Genomic DNA, 23,256 nt, shown 5'->3' with positions numbered 1-23,256 from the left:
ATATTTTATATTTTTCTACATTATAGTAGAATTTTTGTGGAAGCCAAGAGGCATATGTTCTAGGTCTCATTATAGAATTTTCTGAGAAATTCCTATTGAAAAAATATTTTAAAATCTGGTCTTCATAGATAATGTGTTGATTTTAAGCACAATTCTTCTTATTCATCCCTCCTTCTGAACAACGCAGTTTTCGCATAGTAAAAAGTAGAGAAATGCTTGGAAATCATGTTTTGAATTGAATGCCTTTAAAGGAAAAATTCAACTGCTCAAAATAAATAAAAAAGAAAGAATGTAATAGACAATAAATTTATTTTCTTTTGATCCCTCCTTAAAGTTCCACTTCATTTTCTTTTGTAGTAAAAAAACGCTTTTTGATTTTCCCCGAATAATGTATATTTGGTACTTCGTGTTCTTAGAAGATTTCGAAGTTTTTTTTTTTTTTTTTTTGTGTGTGTCTTAGGGATATACTTGACTAAGAATGTGGCCATTAGAAGCTGAACACTTACTAAAAGCTTCCCAGGAAGTAAGCTCTCTTGTGCATTTCCTGAAATGAAATATATATTTCTTCATTTGGGGGCAACCTGTGTAAGTGACTTCTTTTAAAATAAAACTCGTTCTTAGAGGATTTCCTAGTTGTTTTTTTTCTGTTTTTTATTTTTTTTTTGTCGTAGGGATATACTTGACTGAGAATGTGGCCATTAGAAGCTGAACACTTACTAAATGCTTCCCAGGAAGTAAGCTCTCTTGTGCATTTCCTGAAATAAAATATATTTTTTCATTAGGGGGCAACCTGTGTAAGTGACTTCTTTTAAAATAAAACTCGTTCTTAGAGGACTTCGTAGTTTTTTTTGTTTTTTTTTTCTTTTTTTTGTCGTAGGGATATACTTGACTAAGAATGTGGTCATTAGAAGCTGAACACTTACTAAAAGCTTCCCAGGAAGTAAGCTCTCTTGTGCATTTCCTGAAATGAAATATATATTTCTTCATTTGGGGGCAACCTGTGTAAGTGACTTCTTTTAAAATAAAACTCGTTCTTAGAGGACGTTCTTAGAAAAAACGCTTTTTGATTTTTCCCGAATAATGTATATTTGGTACTTCGTGTTCTTAGAAGATTTCGTAGTTGTTGTTTTTTTTTTTTTTTTTTTTTTTTTTTTTTTTTGTCGTAGGGATATACTTGACTAAGAATGTGGTCATTAGAAGCTGAACACTTACTAAAAGCTTCCCAGGAAGTAAGCTCTCTTGTGCATTTCCTGAAATGAAATATATATTTCTTCATTTGGGGGCAACCTGTGTAAGTGACTTCTTTTAAAATAAAACTCGTTCATAGAGGACGTTCTTAGAAAAAACGCTTTTTGATTTTTCCCGAATAATGTATATTTGGTACTTCGTGTTCTTAGAAGATTTCGTAGTTGTTGTTTTTTTTTTTTTTTTTTTTTTTTTTTTTTTTTTTTTTTTTTTTTTTTTTTTTGTCGTAGGGATATGCTTGACTGAGAATGTGGCCATTAGAAGCTGAACACTTACTAAATGCTTCCCAGGAAGTAAGCTCTCTTGTGCATTTCCTGAAATAAAATATATTTTTTCATTTGGGGGCAACCTGTGTAAGTGACTTCTTTTAAAATAAAACTCGTTCTTAGAGGACGTTCTTAGAAAAAACGCTTTTTGATTTTTCCCGAATAATGTATATTTGGTACTTCGTGTTCTTAGAAGATTTCGTAGTTTTTTTTTTTTTTTTTTTTTTTTTTTTTTTTTTTTTTTTTTTTTTTTGTCGTAGGGATATGCTTGACTGAGAATGTGGCCATTAGAAGCTGAACACTTACTAAATGCTTCCCAGGAAGTAAGCTCTCTTGTGCATTTCCTGAAATAAAATATATTTTTTCATTTGGGGGCAACCTGTGTAAGTGACTTCTTTTAAAATAAAACTCGTTCTTAGAGGACGTTCTTAGAAAAAACGCTTTTTGATTTTTCCCGAATAATGTATATTTGGTACTTCGTGTTCTTAGAAGATTTCGTAGTTGTTTTTTTTTTTTTTTTTTTTTTTTTTTTTTTTTTTTTTTTTTTTTTTTTGTCGTAGGGATAAAAACTCTGAAAATACCTAAAAAAAAGTCGAAACGGGAATTTAGGGTATTGAAGATAAAGGAAGAAAAATATTAAAAGTATGTTGACCTATTTTGGATCCCAAGTATCAAATAAACAACTTTTTTTTTTTTTTTAATTGTTTTTGTGAATTAGGTTCAATGGCCTAAGATATTTCAGATATAAGTTTGAAGCCAACCGAATAAAAATTATGCCCATTTTTAGGGGCCATTTTTTATTTTGCAAATAAGGACCCCCTTAGCTGCAACAATTGTGGGTATAAGTTTAAAATGGTTTAGATAAAAAAAGTGACCCTTTGTAGGGAGACCAGTATTTTTTTTTCTTCTCTTTGTGCAATGTAGTACTTCTGGTGCAATGGTTTAAGAACATAAGTTCTGATTCAATCAGAAAATAAGTTTTTGACCATTTCCTGTCCCTGAAAGACAGAGGTTTTTTTTCTGTTTTGTTTTTGTGAATCGAGATGACCTAAATATAAGTACTTTCAGGTATAAGAATCAAGCTATAAAAATATTCTAGTTTTGGGACCCGTGCCCCCAACTTATATTATGATTATGCGTTAGGGCTCCCATGGCTCAGGGACTTGCGCTGTAACTTTCTAGCCATTTATAGAAAAGAGCTTCTGGCCTAATTTTTGGCTCTTTTCTGGGGGAACCAATATTTATCTTCTTTCTCCCTGTGAACTAGTTTTTTCCTATGTCAGAAACTTAATAATACAGGAATATGAATTGATCAGATATCCTAAACAATTATTTTTTGCTTCTTTCCACTTGGCTGGGACACGCGGTACCCCTCAAAGAAAAATTTAGGTCCCCTAACTACTCGAAGAAAATTGTTACTCATGACTATTTTGTTCTTGTAAAAAATTTTCTCTTTTTAACTTTGTGCTTAATTGGTAAAGTCGTCTGTTTATTGAAAAACTAGTTATTTTTTGGTATTCATGAAACTGTCTTATTTGATTGTATATATTAAAGCTATTGGACTCTATTATTCCAATACAGTCTGTACACAGTGCCGCAAAAGAAAAAAAGTACATTTATTTTTTTCCTATGAGATAGTTCTAATTGCTTTTCTGTGATGTTCTTTCTCATTCGCTCGTATTTCTTTTCTCAGATTGTTCTAACCTTTTCATTTTCTATCTCAGGGATTGTGGGATTTCAATATAAGCCAATAGGACACGTAAGCTTTTATATTGGCTTCTGAGAAAAAAAAAGCTCTTTGTGCTTTTGGTAAAACAGACAAGTTTCTTTTTTATTATTATTATGGAGCTGGTTTATTTCGAGAAAAATTTAAATTGGTGAGAAATTAAAATTTTTTTTTTTTGCGAAATTGGAAAAAATTTATATTGTGAATAAAAAAATTAATTGTGGGAAAAAATAAACCGTGAAAAAATAAAGTGTAAACTACCAAAATTGAGCGAAATAATTTGAGCCATTTAGGTGCCAAAATTTGAGCAACAAAATTAAACAAAGTGCCGTTTTTGAACAGAATTCTACGTCTAAAAGTATTCTTGAAAGTTGCATTCACCTAGCTTCAGTTGTGTTCTTCAAAAAGTTTCTGCTTTAATTTTATTCATTTCTTTTCTTTAGAATTATTCCTTTTTGTACAATTTTCTTTTGATCTATTTATTTTGTTAAAAATCTTAAAGCTGACTCAATGAAGCTGTTGAATGCAGCTAATTAGTCTCCTAAATTCTACTCCAAGAAAGACACTCTTTTTGCTAGACAGAAATGCCTTTTTTCCTAGATTTTTTTTTCTAAAATAATTATACTTAGTATTCTGTTATGTTCTTTCTCATCCACTCTTACTAAGCTCATTGAATTCTTTTTCAGTTATTTTCTGTTCTAGGGATTACGTGACTTTGAATGTGAGCCATTAGAGAATAAAAACTTTCTAAATGCTTCTGAGGGAAGTAAACTCTTTATGCATTTGCTAAGGCGACTGGAGAAAATTTTGGATACAAAGGAAACCAAATTGTAAGTTTCTCGTTTTCGCTGAGTCTTTTTATAGATGATAATTTGGATCTATTATTGTAAATTTCTTGGAAATTTATTGACACAAAAATATTTAAAAGGTGCGATTCTCTTGGAAAAATGTATTGAAAAGCATGCTCAAGTTCTAGTTATGCCAAAGGTACCAGGGACGTAATTTTCTATGGAGCAGGGGGAGCAACTGCCTCCCGAGATCCAGTCCTCCCCCCCGGGTCCCAGTTTGCCCTCCAGCTAAAATTCATGAAAAATCTTGTCAATACTAAGGTAAGCCTGCATAATTCAAGCATCTGTAGAAACGCATCATTTTCAGCATATCTCTGCCTTTATGGTAGCTACGAAGATAAGTTTCTCCGCCGTAAAACGATTCGCAAACGAATAATACGTAACCCCTCATCCCCAAGAAGAAATTGTTGAGGATAGCTGAGGGTCCCTGTGAGGTTCAATGGTGTATAATTTCTTTATCGAGGTCCCCTTTGTTGGATATACCCTCGTAGTGATTTCAATGGAATGACGCAATTTAGTGCGGAAGGTTAGTGGGTTCAGAACTACTAGACGCATTTAAAATTCATGCGCTCTGTTCTCTTGTTCCAAAATTACTTGCCCCAGGAGTTTTAGTCGAACAGCAGTTCGGAGAATGGGAATAAATTTCTGGAAACCGTCGTCATCATGCCCCAATGCTCACGGTACTTGCCCATCAGCGAACGAAAAAGTTTTCTGCTGAAAGTTTCCTGGTGGATAGTGTTCTTGGAGGGGTCACGTGTCCATTTTCGACTCGAATCAAGAAGATTGAAAGTAATTTTGTGTCTTAAATCTTAGCAAGGTGCAACATCCCTTAAATCCGACATGAATTTTGAAGATGGGAGGGGTAGGGGTACTGAAGGGGCAATTGTCCCACCTGAAAATCCATAAATTTAAAGTTCTTTTGTAGCTCTGCCTCTAACAAAATGAAGCGTGCAACATCAAATTATTCATAAAATACTGGTGGGAGAATGGGGGTAGGGGGGGGGGGTAGGAGGGTCATGGACCCGCTTTTCTCCTTCATTCATGCACGTTGAAAATAATCGCGCATTGATCGATTTAAATAAGGTGTAATATGCTTTTCTTTCTGCCAAAAGCTAAAGGTGGAAGGCATGAAGAGCGTTGGAAGGCCTACCGTGGTCCTTTGGCCATAAAAATTGAAAGTTACCGCGTGAATCTTGTTGAAATATGCTGTAGCGTGCTCAAAATTGTGCTAAAAGGTGGGCGGAGTGTTGGAAGGGACTATGACCCACCTTGGTTCTTCAATCATACCGTTGAAAATCATTATGTTATTTCAGTTCATAGAAGGTGAATCATCCCTACCCTTCTGCTAAAGTTGATGGCAGGAAGGGTGGGGGGCATAGGATGGGGCATGGGCCCACTTTATGCCTCAACCAATGAAAATAAAACCTTGTGTTATTTCGCTTTAAACAAGGTGGAAAGTTTCTGTTTTTCTAGAGGAAATTTTCAGGGAGAGTAAAAGGGGTGTTTGAGTGTTCACAGCCCTATATATTGCCTCCAGTCATACGGATTTTAAAATTATTGTATGGTTCAAATAAAGTTTAACAGTCCTAATCTTCCTACCATATAGCTGGAGGGGTGGGCAGATTGTTGCCATGGAAAACCTCCCACCCACTTTGGATCGCATGTCATATGTGCCCATTATTTAAGTGTACCTCTAACTGCAATTTTTAACCAATGTTTTGTAGATGGTATTTTTCCAGTGTGTTTTAAACGAGCTATTGTATCACCTATACCGAAAAACAAGACCCCAAAAGTCCCCTCTGACTTAAGACCAATATCAAAAACCTCTATTTTCTCTAAAATTTTTGAAAGTTTTATTTACAATTTCCTCTTTGATGATATTCAAGATAAAATTAACCCAAATCAGTTTGGCTTTAGGCCGAATCATAGCACCACCCATTGTTTATGTTATATACTTGACACTGTTTTCAAACATCTTGAGTTAAGTAGTTCCTACGTTGAGGCTGTTTTTGTTGATATTAGTAAAGCCTTTGACAACTTGGATCATCAGACAGTTATTGATAATGCAAGGGCTTTAGGTGTCAGAGATTTTGTTTTACGTATATTAGCTAGTTTTTTATCTGGTTGTGAGCAATGTGTAGTCCTCCCTAACGGAGATTCATCAGGTTTTACCTCGATTTCCTGTGGAGCACCCCAAGGGACTAAATTGGGTCCTTTAGCATTCTTAATTGTTTTTAACAATGTTTTACCGAACTTTGACAACACTTTTAAATTTGTGGATGATTTGACATTACTTAACCTTTGTCAAACCTCAAACACTTTGGGCGTTAAACTTGACTCACTCATTAACAACTTAAAGAATGATCTTGCCAATGTTAAACTCAATCTGAGCATACCGAAAAGCAGTTTAATGCTATTCTCCTTTTTAAAAAATATACCCCCAATCAATAATTACCTTTGCATCCCAAATTTAAACATGGTTAAGCTGCTTGGCGTGCACTTGGACAATGACCTTAAATGGAAATCTCACTCTTTTCACTTATTTAAAACAGGTGGTTTTCTCCTTAGATCTTTCTCCCTTCTTAAACGGTTCTCCATATCAATCCAGAACCTTAAAATAATTTATTGTTCTTATATAAGACCTTGTCTTGAATATGCTTGTCCTGTCTGGCACCCTGGACTGACCAAATCCCAATGTTCTAAAATTGAAAGCATTCAAAAAAGAGCTATAAAAATTATACTGGGACGTCCTATACTACTTATGATGAAGGTTTGGCTAGACTTGAACTCACTACATTGGAATCACGACGTCACTTCCTTACCATGAACTTCGGGCACAAGTGCCTTAGTTCTGACTATCATCGACGTCTTCTTCCCCCCTTCAAAGAAAACCCCCCAATCCTTCCCAATACAAGACTTAATGCTCGTAGAGCTCCAAATACTCAACTTGACTTGTGTCCCCAAATGTTGACAATGAGGTACAAAAACTCTTTCGTTCCCTATTTTGTTTCGCATTTTAATAATTGATTTAACTTTGTAACTATGTTTATCCCTTAACATTATTAATGTTTATCCCTTAACATTTATTATTTATGTTCTGACGTGCTTATGCTAGCTTGTGTGCTATTTTAGCCAATAAATCATATTCTATTCTATATTCTATATCAATTGAAAATCTGTTCGTTATTCCGGTTCAAACTAAGTGCAACTTGTATACCTTTCTGCTGGGAAACTGGCGATGGGATGGGGAAGTGGGATGGGGTCTGGTGGTAGGTTGCACAACCCCACTTTATGCCTTCAATAGTATAGATCAAGAATCCTTGCATGATTTTTGCACCATGCTGGCTTTTCGTTAAAAGAAAAGACAATAATTGGGAGACGACAGGAGAAGGTTAAAAAGACCATAGGCCCACTTTGTCTTTTTTCACCTTACTAACTTAAAATCCTTGCATAATTCTGGTTCAACAGTATCGAGCATGTCAAGTCGACCTTTTTACTCAAAGGTTGGTGGAGAGGTATATATGTAGAGTTGGAGGAAGATGGAAGAGTGCCATATAAGCCAATGGCTCAGTCGGATCCTCCACTGCTAAAGACTGTTGCATGGTTCCGCTTTAAACGAGGTTCAATGCACCTTTTCTGTGCCATCAATATGCAAACTAAGTACAGGGAAGATACTTTATTTGACCTTTCTTCACCCCTGTATACGGTGGCGCCATCTACTTTTTCCAATTTGTTGACTTTTAATCTTCTGACGAAACCACCAGATGCTGCTACCGTCCCTTTTTTTAGATGTCAGCACTGTTCACAGTAGAGCTAAACAAAGCCGAGTGATATTTTCTTCTTTTTTTTTGTGTGTGTTAGTTTGTTATTTAGCATAGTGAAGCAACGCAAATTAGCTGTTAGCTACGATGTTGTTTAAATAAACCTCTCTCTCTCTCTCTCTCTCTCTCTCTCTCTCTCTCTCTCTCTCTCTCTCTCTCTCTCTCTCTCTCTCTCTCTCTCTCTCTCTCTCTCTCCCTCTCTCTCTCTCTCTCTCTCTCTCTCTCTCTCTCTCTCTCTCTCTCTCTCTCTCTTCCTCTCTCTCTCTCTCTCTCTCTCTCTCTCTCTCTCTCTCTCTTCTCTCTCTCTCTCTCTCTCTCTCTCTCTCTCTCTCTCTCTCTCTCTCTCTCTCTCTCTCTAATCAGGTCCTAGGTCGAATCATAATCCAGTTTGCTTTTCTCTGGTGTGTAACGCATCAGCGATTTTGGTAGCCCCTCGAAATTTTGCATTTTATACTAAACAACTGATCCAATATATTTTCAGCTGCCTTTCAAGGAGTATCAACCTTGAGAGTAAATCATATCTCTTAGTTTAGGACTTGGTTTTCTTGCATGGGGCAAACTTCCTAATGTGCAACTTAATTTATCAAGCAAGGTGCAAAATTGAACTACCATTTTCTCTAGCAATTAGATCAATATTAAAATTTAATGTGATGTTTCCATGGATGAATTTGTCATGGGGGAAGAGAATTTCAATGAAGGGGGCGCAGGATTTTCTAGTATTATTAAAAAAAAACAATGGAAAAATAAATATGAAAAGTTTTTTCAACTGAAAGTAAGGAGCAGAATTAAAACTTAAAACGAACAGAAATTATTACGCATATGAGGGATTTACCTCCTCGTAATACCTCGCTCTTTACGCTGAATTATTTTTAGTAATTTCAACTATTTATTCTACAGCCTTTGTGATTTAGGGGTCATTCTTAAGGAATTGGGACAAAATTTAATCTTTAGTGTAAAGAGCGAGGTATTGACGAGGGCGTGAATCCCCTAGTGTAAAGAGCCATTTAGCCGAAAAGAATTAATATGTAAATTTCATTTTAATTATTCATGTGCGGAGAGCCAAAACCAAAACCTGCATTAATTCAAAAACGTTCAGAAATTAAATAAAAAAACAAGTTTTTGTAACTGAAAGTAAAGAGCGACATTAAAACTTAAAGCGAACGGAAATTACTCCGTATATGAAAGGGGCTTTTCCTCCTCAACGCCCTTTACGCTAAAGTTTTTTTTACTGTTTTAAAAAATAGAGTTAAGAGAAAGAGTCAAACTTTAGCGTAAAGAGCGGGGTGTTGAGGAGGAAAAGCCCCTTTCATATACGGAGCAATTTCTCTTCGTTTTAAGTTTTAATGTCGCTCCTTACTTTCAGTTAAAAAAACTTGTTTTTTATATTTATCACAAATAGAAATGGCTTGTAAAAGTAGATGGTGTTACTTTCAGATTCGTGGGAAAATGCTTCTCTTTTGGATCACTTTAATTTTTCTGTTTATTCTTTTAAAAATTCTTTTTAGCGATAGTTCCAGAGAACCCACTTCTTAAGCACGTGCAGATTCTAACCTAACTTCAGTTTGAAACTCCTGCCTCGTAACATGCCTAATTGAACGGAGTTTTCCACTCGAAGGCGGAAAAATGACTCATAAACCAAAGCTTCGCGAAACAACTTAAGACAGTCATCTCTTCCATATCAAACAGTTCGTGGTAACGAACTGTAGTAAGGAGCGACCCGGCTCAATAGTAACCGAGACTCTAAAAAATGGAATTTTGGTACCAATAGTTACATCAAAAGAATCGCATTTTAATGCTGATTTTAAATATATAAGTTTCATCAAGATTAGTCTTACCCATCAAAAGTTACGAGCCTGAGAAAATTTTCCTCATTTTTAAAAATAGGGAGAAACACCCAATAAAAGTCACACGATCTTAACGAAAATCACACCATCAGATATCTACAAAAATGTGGAATTTCGCATTTTTTTGCCAGAAGACAAATCACGGATGGGTGTTTATTTGTTTTTTGTTTTGTTTTTTTTTTCCCAGGGGTGATCGTATCGACTCAGTGGTCCTAGAATTTCGCAGAAAGGCTCATTCTGACGGAAATGAAAAGTTCTAGTGCCCTCTTTAAGTGACAAAAAAACTGGAGGGCACCTAGGCCCCCTCCCATGCTCATTTCCCCCCAAATCACCATAGTCGAAAAACTTAATAACTATGTCTTTGGGGACGACTTACTCCCCCGCAGTTCCCGTGGGAGGGGCTGCAAGTTACAAACTTTGACCTGTGTTTACATATAGTAATGGTTACTGGGAAGTGTACAGACGTTTTCAGGGGGATTGTTTTGGTTGGGAGAAGAGTTGAGGGGGATTTACGTGGGAGGATCTTTCCATGCAGGAACCTCTCATGGGGGAAGAGACTTTCAATGGAGGGGGGGGGAGGATTTTCTAGCATTATTTAAGAAAACAATGAAAAAATAAATATGAAAAGTCTTTTCTACTGAAAGTGGGGAGCAGCATTAAAACTGAAAACGAACAGAAATTTTTACGCATATGAGGGGTTTACCTCCTCGTAATACCTCGCTCTTTACGCTAAAGTATTTTTAGTAATTTCAACTGTTTATTCTACGGCCTTTGTGATTCAGGGGTCATCTTTAAAGAATTGGGACAAAATTTAAGATTTACTCTAAAGATTGAGGTATCAAAGAGGGGTGAGCCCCCTCATATACTCAATAAAAACATACGAATATAGAAGTTCGCTACGTAAGTTAATTCGTAAATTACGTATATTTTTTACTTATGAAAACGTTCGTAAAAAATTAAAAGTTATAGTTGCCTTTTTAAGTAATCAAAAAATTGGAGGGCAACTAGGCCTCCTCCCTCGCTGCTTTTTTCTCAAAATCTTCCGATTAAAACTATGAAAAAGCCATTTAGCCAAAAAAAAATAATATGCAACTTTCGTTTTAATTATTTATGTGCGGAGAGCCAAGATCAAAACACGCATTAATTCAAAAACGTCCAGAAATTAAACAAAAAAAAAGTTATTTTAAATGAAAGTAAGGAGCCACATTAAAACTTAAAACGAACAGAAATTACTCCGTATATGAAAGGGGCTTTCCCTCCTCAACGCTCTGCTTTTTAAGCTAAAGTTTTTACCTGTTTTAAAATGTAGAGTTAAGAGAAAGAGTCAAACTTTAGCTTAAAGAGCGGGGCGTTGAGGAAGAAAAGCCCCTTTCATATACGGAGTAATTTCTGTTCGTTTTTAGTTTTATGTTGCTCCTTACTTTCATTTGAAAAAACTTGTTCTTTTTGTTTAATTCTGTAAAACTCCAGTTTAGCTCAAGTAGTTCTGTCTCTGGCTCAAAAGTCAAACCATCCTTTTTGGCGCTAGGCAAGAACGGTATATATCTCTTTAAAATCTAATATTATTATTACACGTCTGGCTAGACTCTACACTTTTCGTAAAGACCGCGGTGGTTAAACCACTCCTACTTTCTCTGCAAACTGAAATCGGCGGGATGATAAAAGCGGACAAAGCCAACTTGTTGCTTCTCTTTTTTTTTTTTTTTTTTTTTTTTTTTTTTTTTTTTTTTTTTTTTTTTTTTTTTTTTTTTTTTTTTTTTTTTACTGAGCTGCTTTCGAAGAGTATATGAAGTATCAATTTTCATATCTTTCCTTTTTACTTGTTCTGGAAAAAAACGTTCTTCAATCGTTAGTTTTTTCCCCGTAACCACTCGGTACTTTCCCAGACCACCTCCTGTCATTAAGAATGCTCTTTTCTTAATGGGCTGGGATATCCACCACCATTTCAAAAGTTTAAAGGATATCAGATTATCTCTATTTCCAACTTTTAGTAGTTTTACACTCCCTACTTTATGAGGACTTGAACAATAAAATTGGATTTTAGACGGTCCTAAGTGGTAAATTTCTACTTTCAGTGAGAATAAATTAGGTAACTCGACGGCAGCTGTTAGATAATACTCATTTATGTTCTCCTTAAATTATGTATGAGTCTTCTTATAAAGCATAAACATATTCATACAAAAAATATGATTTTGTATATAGAAAATCAATTCGGTAGTAATTGTTCATACATTTTGTAATATCAGTTACCGCAGCAAATGATAATGGCGTTCTCCTTAGTAATGGAGGATTTTGGTTCTAACATATGTATGATAACTTTGTAAAATTACAAAATTCAATTAATACCCCAATATAAATATTTCAAAATAATCTTTTCTTCTTTCCGTTAATGTCTTTAAGATCTCTAATTTCGACCAAAACCCTAAATGTTATGATTAAAGACTAAGTTAGAGACAAAACCATACGTATCGGCATCAATTGGGGGCAAGGGGCGAATGTGCCCCTTAGATTTTTTGCCCCCTCCCCTGCATTTCCAAAAATACCTTATTTGGGGGCATCTTTGAAAAACGTTTTTTGGTATTCTCATTGAAAAATTGAAGAAACGCCAAGTTTGACCCCTAGATTTTTTCTTTTACTTCCGCCCTAGATTTTGAAAAAAACCTTCTTTGGAGATATGTTTTTTTTTGAAAAATGTCTTTTTTGGTATTTTCATTAAAGAATTTTAAAAATAAACAGAAAATTGGCCCCCCCCCCGAGCCCTCGAATTTAGATAAATAAATTTTCTCCCTGCCCTGATTTTTCATGAGTCGACAGTACAGGCCATAATGACCCAGTTATTCCAAGGCAATTCCAGATTATTGACACGATCTTTGATAATCTTAGACCCTAAGTGGTAAACGCCCAAGTTCTAGTGAAAATAAATTTGGTTACTTCGATGACAACTGTTGGATAATACTGATTTGTAATCAGTTTTTTTATTGTTTTAAAAAGTAGAGTTGTGAGAAAGGGTCACACTTTAGCGTAAAGAGCGGGGCGTTTCGGAGGGAACAGCTCCTTTCATATACGGAGTAATTTCTGTTCGCTTTAAGTTTTAATGTCGCTCCTTACTTTCAGCTGAAAAAACTTGTCTTTTTATTTAATTAAATAAAAAACTCGAGTCTTTTTCAACTGAAAATAAGGAGCAACATTAAAACTTAAAACAAAAAAAAGTTATTCCGTATGTGTTATTCTGAAATTACTTATTTCTAATAAGAAGTTATTCCGAAACTACCTATTAGAAATGAACGGCCCTTGTGCATCAGGAGTCGTTCTTAAAGAACTGGGACAAATAAGAACGGGGGATTGAGAAGGGGGCAGTCATCCCGTATATATAGAATTTTTGTATTTAGTTTTACTCTTTACCTTCAGTTGAAAAAAATTGCTTATTAAAATTTAATTTGTTATTGATTTCAAATCATGGCGGCAATTCCCCCCCCTCCTCAGAAAATTTCCCTGGAAACTCCCCCCGAATTTAAAGTGTCTCTTATGGAGAATTCACTCTTGGTGTGTCTCTCGTGGAGAATTCACCATGGAGTATTTATCCCGTGAAAAATCCTCTGAGACAATTCCCTCTCCGTAGTAAATTTTCTACGGAATATCTCCAAATGTAAAATTGAGCTGAAAAGAGGAAAGAGGAAAGAAAAAAAAGAGGAAAATTGAGTCAAAGAGGAAAGTAAGGCAAATAAAAGATTTTATTGATGAATTTTGGCAAATTCCCTTCTTGTAAATTTCAGTTGACCTTCCCCCCTCAAGTGTTTAGGTTGTATTTAAATAACACTAAATTTACTGTCATGTTTTCAAAAAAAGAAAGAAAAATGAAGTAAGCAAGTTTTCATTTGTAAATAATATGTTATAGACTTTTTTCCAGTATTTGAAGCACTTTTTGCCAAATGAATAATTTTTCAGTTTTAGATTGTAAGGTATTGTTTGGGACTTTTATTTACCAGAAAATATTAGTTTAGGCAATTGTAATGACATTTGGCCGGCTTTATGACACTGTTAAGGAAAATTTACATCTTATTGTCTAAAAGCTCCTTTAAAAAATCCTCGATCAAAAAGATCAACACCTGTAGCTCCCTGGTTAACATCTGGAGTCCTAAAATTAATAAAAAGGAAGCAGAACCTTTGGAAGGAGTACAAAAAAAAAGACCAAATAAGGCCAAGTTAGAAGCATTTAAGTTGTACCGTAATTTTCTGAAATCAATTATTCGCAGAGCTAAAACAGTAAATTTTATAAAAAGATTTGTTGATTGCGGTAAAAATATAAAAAAGACGTGGGACGTGATTAAGGAAGTTAGTCGGCCATCCATGAAACCAGAAGGTCTTCGTAAGTCTCTCATTGTAGGCGATCAACTTGTAACAGAAAAAGGCCAAATTCGACATCATATGAATAAATTCTTCGCGGAGATAGGGAAAAAAACTGCTAATAGTGTTTCTTATTCCTCTGTGTCACAGTCTTGGAAGCAGTTCTTAGGTCCCTCGTGCTTGAAATCAATGGTTCTTGGGGAGGTTACGGTGCAGGAAATTAAAAATATTGTTCTGTCTTTAAAGAATTCTTCAGCAGGTTTCGACCAAATTTCTGCTAAAGTATTTAAACATATTCTTCCATCGATTATCACGCCAATTTACCATTTGATTAATAGGTCATTTGAACTAGGAGTATTTCCCCAACGTCTTAAACTTGCACGTGTTATAGCTCTCTTTAAAGGAGGTGACCGAAAGGATCCTGGGAACTACAGGCCGATCTCTCTTCTGTCAGTGTTCTCTAAGATATTTGAAAGAGCAATGCTCAAACGTCTGGTTAGATTTCTGGAAGCTAAATTTTTTTTTCATCAGCATCAGATTGGGTTTCGCGCAAAGTATTCTACAGAACATGCTTGTAATAGACTTCTCCAGTTTATACGACGATCTTTAGATTCTAATCTTATTCCTGCAGCCATTTTTCCTGATGTAAAGAAAGCTTTTGACAGCCTAACACATAAGATTCTCATTGGTAAACTTTGTCATTTTGGTGTCCGTGGGGAAGCATTATCTTGGTTCTCGTCATACCTAACTGACAGATCTATCTTCACAGAAGTTACAGACGAAAAAGTTCCAATTGAATACAGAGTACCCCAAGGTTCTATTCTTGGGTTAACCCTCTTCCTCATATATGTGAACGATCTCTACCGACTTTTTAACACCCCAATTAACAATGTTTGCTGTGGATTGTGTCACAAATCTTACTCTCAGATTACGTTGGTGTTCACACCTGATAGTCAAGAAGAATTAATAGCATTTGCAGAGGACACTACTTTAGGTGTTGCAGCTCCGGATGAATCATCCCTTATTCTAAAGCTTCAAGCAATGACTGAGAAAATATTCTTTTGGTTTGACATAAATCAACTAACTTTAAATGTAAAAAAGTCCTACCTTCTTATTTTTTCTCGTAAAGGTGTGAGCTGCCCCACAATTACTGAGCTTTATACACCAAGAGGCTCCATAAGTCGTCCCCCGGATCGGTATATGCGATTCCTGGGAGTTTGTTTGGATGAAAATTTATCATTTAAATGGCATGTTCAAATAATAAGAGTGAAAATTTCCCGTGGACTTGGGATCATCCGAAAATTAAAGCGTTTATTTCCTTTTCCTATCCTCTATCTTTTATAATTTTCTCTGATTTACCCTTATATATGTTACTGTTTTTCTGTGTGGATGTCCACATTTCCCTCGGTACTTGCTCCTATTCACAATCTTTATGAGAAAGCGGCAAGAATTTTCCAGTCGGCTACACACACTCCTCTTGACCTCCTCAAAATTAAAGATATGTATGTTTTATCTCTATCTATGTTGGCATATCAATACTTCCAGGGAGATCTCCCATGTTGTTTTTCGGGACTGCTTAAACTAGTAGGGCAAGTAAATTTGTATATGGTTCGTAACCGGGAGGATGTGATGATTCCAGCTAGTCCCTCGGTTTGTCCAGACTTCGGCCTGGCTGTGACTGTGGGCGTGCTTGGAACTTGGTTCCCGCTGAGATCCGGCAGTCACGAACGCTTGGCTCCTTTAAGAGACAGATGAAAAGTTTCTTATTAAAGGCTTCTTATTAACTGTTTCTTATGGTTTATTTATTATTTTTTTTCTTTTTGGGTTGTTGTTTTGTTTGTGTTGTATCCTCGATGACGCGAGAATTTTAATTTGTATTTTATTGTCGGGTGATGTGAGGGTCCCTGTTTCGTAGGGACTGCCGGTGAGTTGATTTCTTTTCCTTACATATTTATATTTAGATGTTGGTTAGTATGGTTATGACAAGTTTTATGATTCTTTATTTATTGTATGCCGTTTCCCAAATAACGGGCCATTGAGCCCTTTGGGATATTGTTTTTGTTATTGTTATGAAAATAAATAGAACTTGAACTTGAACTTGTTTCGAATCTTGTATCTTTAAAGCTAAGGGGCATATGTTTAGGCATCTCTTACATTAGGGTTTAATTAAAATTTGCGCATGGATATACGTGTCCTTGCATATGTCGAGCTTTGTAAATAGGAAAGCGTGGAAATAGGTAAATACATCCTAAGACCACACTGACTTTTCATGACATATGAAACCAAGAAAGGTGAGAATACAATAAATGAAAAATAAAATCAAATAGGAGAGAAGACGAGGATTTTTTCAACCAGTAGCAAAATATGAAGACGAAAAACAAGCAAATATTTCGACAAGGACCTCCGCCAAGTCGTCCTTAAAAAAAAACAAAAAAAAAAAAAAAACAAACAAACAAACTATTTTTTGCCGCTATATATTGCAGCTATATTTTGCCACTATATGCCACTATGTTTGATTGTTTTTCTTCTTCACATTTTGCCACTGGCCGACGGCAAAATCATCGTTTTTTTTTACCAATTTGATTTATTTTTCATTTATTATATCCTTTTCTTTCTTAGTTTCATACGTGGAAGTGGGTCCCTGAAAATTTTTGCCCAATCCTGATCTTGGATGTATACCCATTTTTGGAGGTTTCAATCTTTCAGGAAAACACAAATGAATAACAAAATTTTCATTGAAAACAAACGTTTTGTAAATATTCTGGCATTTTTGTCATAATGACATATTTTGTGTCATTTTGGCATGTTTTTACAACTTAAAGCTTTTTAGTTAAGACTTTCTCCAACTCCAGCTCACTTGCCGCAGTTGCTTGACTTTCCATTCCGAATGCCATTTCTCTGGTTTGGCGCACGGAACATACTGCTATGAATTACCATATGAAAAAAAGGACAACCATTTAATAAAACTTTGATCTTAGTCTGCAAATGTAGCAGCTTGACGGACTCAAAAGAATATGTGATTAATGCTATTGGTGGGAAGGATATTAATCATATTCAGGGGTATGGGGGGTTTGACCCCTCCTCCTCAGAAAGAGTCATGCGACTCTTAAAAAAATAAAAAATATACATAAACAAATTTTTATGCGTTTAATTTTTTTTTTTGTAAAAACACTTCAGAAAAAAAACCTTCCGAACAAAAATCCTGGATATGACTTTTATCACCGTATAAGATCCCTTGTTTAAAAATTTAATTCAGGTGAAAATCTATGGACTCACATTCATGACACTAACTTTTTTTTCCTTTTTTTTTACAGTTGTTCTTCCTTTGGTATTGTTTGTACAAATGGTGTTTTTTGGTCAGTTTGGACGAAAGATAGTTTTAATTACTAGAAATGGTTTAAATTTGAATAATCGCAAAAGAAAAGAGAAAAAATAATACATCATTAGCTGGTATTGCATTTGTTGTATGTTATAAGTGGAAAATGTTTTTTTTTAAACAGCCCTTGCCTTTTATCTATGAATATCATTTTATCATTTTATCATATCATTTTATCATATCATTTTATCATTTTATAATTTTATCATTTTATCATAAAATTGATTTCCTTGTAAAATTTCTAAGGGAATTTTCTATGGGCTTAAAGCAAGTTCGGAAGTCTCCATTGCTTGTTAATTTAGTGAACTCTTCCCCTGATCTACCGTCAATAGAATTTACTTCAATTTTAAAATTTCATTATTTTTCCGTTGAGACAGCTTAATTCTATTCAAGAACTGATTTAAAATGCACTCCAGAATTATATTGTTCCTAAAATCTCTGTAGTTAATAAGATCAGAATCGATCCTTTCGGCTTTCCCTCGGAATATTTTTGACTTGAAAGAATCCCAGATATTACATAATTTCGTATAATAAGTAATGCTCTTGAGTTCTAGCTGCTTATTTTATTGTCTTCGTGATCTATTATGAAAATATAGAATTGGTGCGTACGTGGAAATTTAATGGCTAGAGGAGACAGACACGTAAATATAAAAGCAATCAAATTATATGAAAAATATAGAATATTTAGGTGTAAATATGAGCCTGAATCCTCCATAATCTCTCTATCTCTCTTGTAACATGTCGACATAAGCATTTAAGGTATTTTTGTCTAGAAAATTTATCTCGGATATTCAAAGTACTAAAGTAGAATTTTAGTAGAATTTTTAGTAGAATTTTTAAATAACAGTAACAATAAATAAAAATATTTTTTACCCCCCCCCCACCCCATAGACCCATCTTAGGTTTATTCATACCTGAAAAAAATTTCTAAGCGTTTTTCGTATTTTCGTCAGTGCTGCCATGGCTAACCGCGAAAGTGAATAAGCCAAACTAAATTTGTAAACTCGTTTCTTCCGTAAATCTTCAAATATTAACAATCTTTTAATTGTAAAAGGTAACTACACCCTCAAAGGATAGCTACACCTTTTTCATCTGTTTAGTGGCATATGATTTCAGTTGATTTTTTGTTGATTTTTCTCTCATGTCTTTTTTCTAGTTTTTCGTTGATTTTTCTCTCCTGTTTTTTTTTTCTAATTTGGCTCCGGTGCTTCCAAATGCTGCAAAACTGCACCTGAATTTATTTTTATAAAAGATTGAGCTTCCAATTTGCGCTAATTTTTAGGGAAAATATGGTTGTAGAAGTTTCCACTAAACTATTTTTAACAGTCAGATTTCGTTTTCACTGTCCTTGGCATTGCAAGCACATTAACTTAATAGACCAGACATGGCCGTGCCCAAGGGAGGATTTACGGGTTTGACCTACCCCCTCTCCCCAAAAATTGTGTATGACTTGGAAAACGTGACAAAAATGAATATAAAACAATTTTTATGCGTTTTCTGTTTTTTGTCACCCCCCCACGCCCGTTTATTAAACTATTCCCTTCAAAAAAAAATTCTGGATATGGTCTCGGGACCCGGGGTATAGCTGATTAAGAAACAGATATAGCTGTTTTCGAAGAACATCTGAAGCGTCAATTTTGAGATTTTTCCTTCTTGCTTGTTCTTAAAAGAATCCGTTCTCGAATCGTTGATTATATTTTTCCTGCAACCATTTGGCAATTTCCTAGATCACTTCTGCCATTAAGAATTTTGTTTCCTGAATGCATTGGGAAATCCACCACTATTTGAAAAGTTTAAAGGATATAAGATAATCTCTTTTTCGAGCTTTTAGTAGTTTTACACTACCTACTTCGTAAGGACTTGAACTATAAAATTTATTTTAAACGGTCCTAAGTGGACCTAAAATTCAAGTATAACCAATCTTTTAATTTTTATTCACCCCCCCCCCCCGAAAAAACAGCCTCGAGGAAGTTATATATTATGAAGGCGACTAGAGTTATTTCTCAGTCTTTTTGTAAGAAATTCATGTGTAACACCACTTTGTGAAATGCACAGGTTGGAATCCTGTAAAACTTTTGCTCTAGAATATGGTAGAGAAGTTCTAAGGCTCTGAAATTTTAACATGAAGATTTGAACACAATGAATCAAACTTACCTGACGAACCTGCCTTTTTTTTATCTTCAAATCCCACTCAAAACTAAAAAAAAATCTAGTGTTTTGGAAGCCAGAGGTTGTTTTTTTTTTTGGGGGGGGGGAGTGGATTTCCCACCTGTGAAAGGAAACAGAAGTTGTTTGTAAGTCAAATTTATGAATTTTAGGAAAAAGCAATAATTTTTCTCGTCACTTTAGTAACTCTAAAAGGTGGGGTGTAAAAAAAAAAAAAAAAAAAAAAAAAAAAAAAAAAAAAAAAAAAAAAGAATCTTACCGAAATTAACAGTTTAGACCCATAATATTTAATTTTGTGGTACGAATCAGGTAAAATTGAGGACAACAATAATGTAGTATTTGTAATCTTTGATTTTCCATAAAGTGTTCTCTTATCTCTCTGAAACGCCATTAGGTGTAATTTGGCATTTGTGGCCGGTTTTCGGTGTATTTGCTATATTGCCGGATTTTAGTGTAAATTGTTGTTTTTTTTTATGTCAATTTCAAGAAGAGTTATGAAAATCGAGAAGAATGATTACTAAAAACGAATTTACAATAATTGCTGCTTTGAAAAAAGAAAGAAAACTAATCTGTCTATAACTTGGTTTGTTGGTAGTTTTTTGGTATATTTGATATGCTGGTATTGTCAGTATAAATAGTAGTTTTTTCCGGTCTCTATAAAAATGATTTTTCTTCAGTGATTGTAGAAATCGTTTAAATAATTCAAATTTAAACAATAGGAAAAAAGTATTTTAAAAAAAGTATATAGTTAGATTTTTTCCCTATACCTCGTATATTTGCATTTTTAGTGTAAATGGTAGTTTTCTTTTCTTTTCTCAATCAGAGACAACGCTCAATTGTATTATTAGTACCAAAACTACGTACAGAATTTGTCACTAAGTAAAGAAGCCATGCCTTCTTGCTTTTAAGCGCATTTCTTTCAAATTTGTAGAACAAAGTTGGCCAAGATTTGTTGCAGTTGCAGTTGCATTCCAATAATCCTTCGTTTCAAGAGCCAATATGACTCTATAATCCAGGGGCTGCTATCTGTGAAAAAATATCACTAGATTTTAGTAATTTCTTGGTTGATTTAATAATCTAGTATTTCTTCAATAATCTAGTGATTTTTGTGTTGATTTAGTGATTTGTTTTTTATGCAATATAAAAAACTACTTGAAATAGTGATGGATCAATAGGCGGGGGCAGTTCTGTCAAAATATCAAAAGCATTAGCTGTAAAGGATTTTTATCCTTTACATTTTATTTTATTTACATTTAATTATTTTACATTTAATAATTTATTTACATTTACCTTGTAAATTTTATTTTTATTTTCTAAAGTACTGCTTCAAAATAACATATGCATAAATTTAAGTCATGTTGCATAACCTGTAAAGATGGCATGGTAGATAAAAGCCATCTGTAAAGATGGCTGGTAGATGGCATGTGTGTTTGTGACTTGGCCGTGAAATTTCTGAAATCGGGTTTGTTAAAATCATAGATAGTTGAGATCATAGTTTGTTAGCGTGGTAAGAATTAATTCTGTTAAATCCTCGTTTGTGAGTTATGAGCGGTGTTTTGATATATAAACTTCATCGTTGATAATGTGACTCACCATATATTGTGTCACAGCTATGTACTATACAGTCATTAAATCATATATTGATCCTTCAGTTCCAAATATTACTTCAAAAACTAAACAGACTACCCCACAACTGACCAATTTTCATTTTACAAATTGTCATTTGGATATGAATTTTCTACTTTTTTTGTGTGTGAAACAGAATCAAAAGGAAAAATTTTGATGGAAAGTGTCCCTTTGAAATATAAAATGTAATTGAAAGTTGTAAATCTAATAAGTCTTAAAATTGTTTGCCCTATAATCTTTTATATGATCGTGACGTTCTTTTTGTTGTTAATATAACCACACTATAAATAGAAAGTCAAGCCATTAGAAAGTTTTAATTGGAAGGGGGGGGGGCATGTGTGGTCTGAATCTTATCTGCAGTATCTTCAATGGTTTTTTGAACAAATAAAAACCACACTTCTAAAAGTGAAAATTTATTTTCAGTAAAACGCAAATGACGCTCTAAACTTCAGAGGGTTTAGGGGTGGAATCTCAACTCCTATTTGTGGTAATCTCTGTTTGTTTTAAGTTTAACTTGAGTGTTCATTTTTATTCCGACTCGTGTCAAGATTTATTTATTTTTCTATAGCAGTATATGTAATCTTATGTTCGATGTGATTACTTATTTAATTTCTGTTCATTTTGGGTTTTATCGATCCGTTCATAGTAATTACTTTGCCTTTTAAGTTTGAATTATTACATAACTCTAGTTCTGCTCATTTTAGGTCTAAACATGGCTGTTTACTTTTCTTTAAAAAAAACGTTTCTGGATAAAGCTTTCTAATTTTCGCAAGAGAATAATTTTCCTTCCCTATTTTACAAAGAATATTTAAAATATATACAATTTCAGAAAAAAAAAAACAACTAAAAATTACATTGGAAGTCGTGCAGGGAAGTTGGGTTTGTATAGATCATCGATATTTTGTTGTTGTTGAAACTAGCCACTGCTGACCTTACGTATGACTGCTTGTTGACCACTGCTGACCTGCTGACTGCTGACCACTGCTGACCTTACGAGAATGCAACTACTGTCGTTGGTCACTTTACGAGAGTGTTTTATCGCTGGCTAGAGCGACACAGTCCCTTGGCTATATTATATATAATATTTTTTCTTATCTTTCCTGAAATCATAAAAAAATGATTGGTCTGAAGTTTACACTTTTATTTTTTCAAAAATTAAGAAAATAAATTTCAAGAAAACTCAGGAAACAAAATTCATAAAATAACCGTTTTGAATGAAATCAAATCTCGAATTTAATGTGTTAATTGAGGGCAAAGAAGAAAAAGTGCTGCGAACTTGCAAAATCCCTTGTGGTCTTACGACTGTTAACAGTAATACATCTATGGTTACTAGGAATGCAAAAATTCCTAGTATGGTTACTAGGATTGCATTGTACAAAATAGTATTTTATTTACAAGATTCATAAACAGAGAAGACCTGAGTCACACACGACTCAGAAAAGGTTTAGAACAGACTCAAAGAAATATAGAGCATATAAAACGTATATATGGAGGAGATCACTATTCCAGAATCACGTAAAAATTTAACAAAAACAATTAATAATTGTTGGATTTTCAATTAACATATGATAACATACATCCATGATGTTAACACTAATACATCCATGGCTACTAGGAATGCCAAAATTCCGTCGTTGTACAAAATGGTGTTTTATTTATAAAGCTTAGAAACAGAGAAGACCTGAGTCACACACGACTCAGAAAAGGTTTAGAACAGATTCAAAAACAGACTCAAAGAAATATAGGGTATATAATACGTATATATGGAGGGGATCACTGTCCAAGAATCACGTAACCGACATGTAAATTTTTATTACAGATCTTGAGTCGATTACAATATTGTAATGAAAGTCTGCCACCGTGGCTGTAACAACAAGACAATATAAATGTGTCATGGTATAACAGATAGTAAAAAAAAGCTAGTAGTAAGATTGTACTAGACCCTTAAGGACCAAACCGGCGGTGCTGATCTCCGTTTCGTGGTCCTTCAGCCA

General features: G+C 34.3%; 1 protein-coding gene across 7 annotated transcripts in view; it reads left to right on the top strand.

The window, feature by feature from the left end:
* Positions 1–23,256, top strand: part of LOC136031651 (uncharacterized) — a 238,092-nt gene that overhangs the window by 64,387 nt on the left and 150,449 nt on the right. For all 7 annotated transcript variants that reach the window (XR_010618551.1, XM_065711311.1, XM_065711305.1 and 4 more), the window contains one exon: positions 3,940–4,067. Coding sequence is in view for 6 of the 7 variants with exons in the window: in XM_065711311.1 (XP_065567383.1) it covers positions 3,940–4,067 (128 nt within the window). In the remaining variant the exon portion in view is untranslated. The remainder of the gene's footprint in view (positions 1–3,939; positions 4,068–23,256) is intronic.

The sequence above is a fragment of the Artemia franciscana genome, chromosome 10, assembly GCF_032884065.1.
Source record: "Artemia franciscana chromosome 10, ASM3288406v1, whole genome shotgun sequence".
NCBI classification, from domain to species: domain Eukaryota; kingdom Metazoa; phylum Arthropoda; class Branchiopoda; order Anostraca; family Artemiidae; genus Artemia; species Artemia franciscana.
The sequence above is the reverse complement of the archived record's forward strand: the minus strand, read 5'-3'. Positions and strand labels throughout refer to the sequence as shown.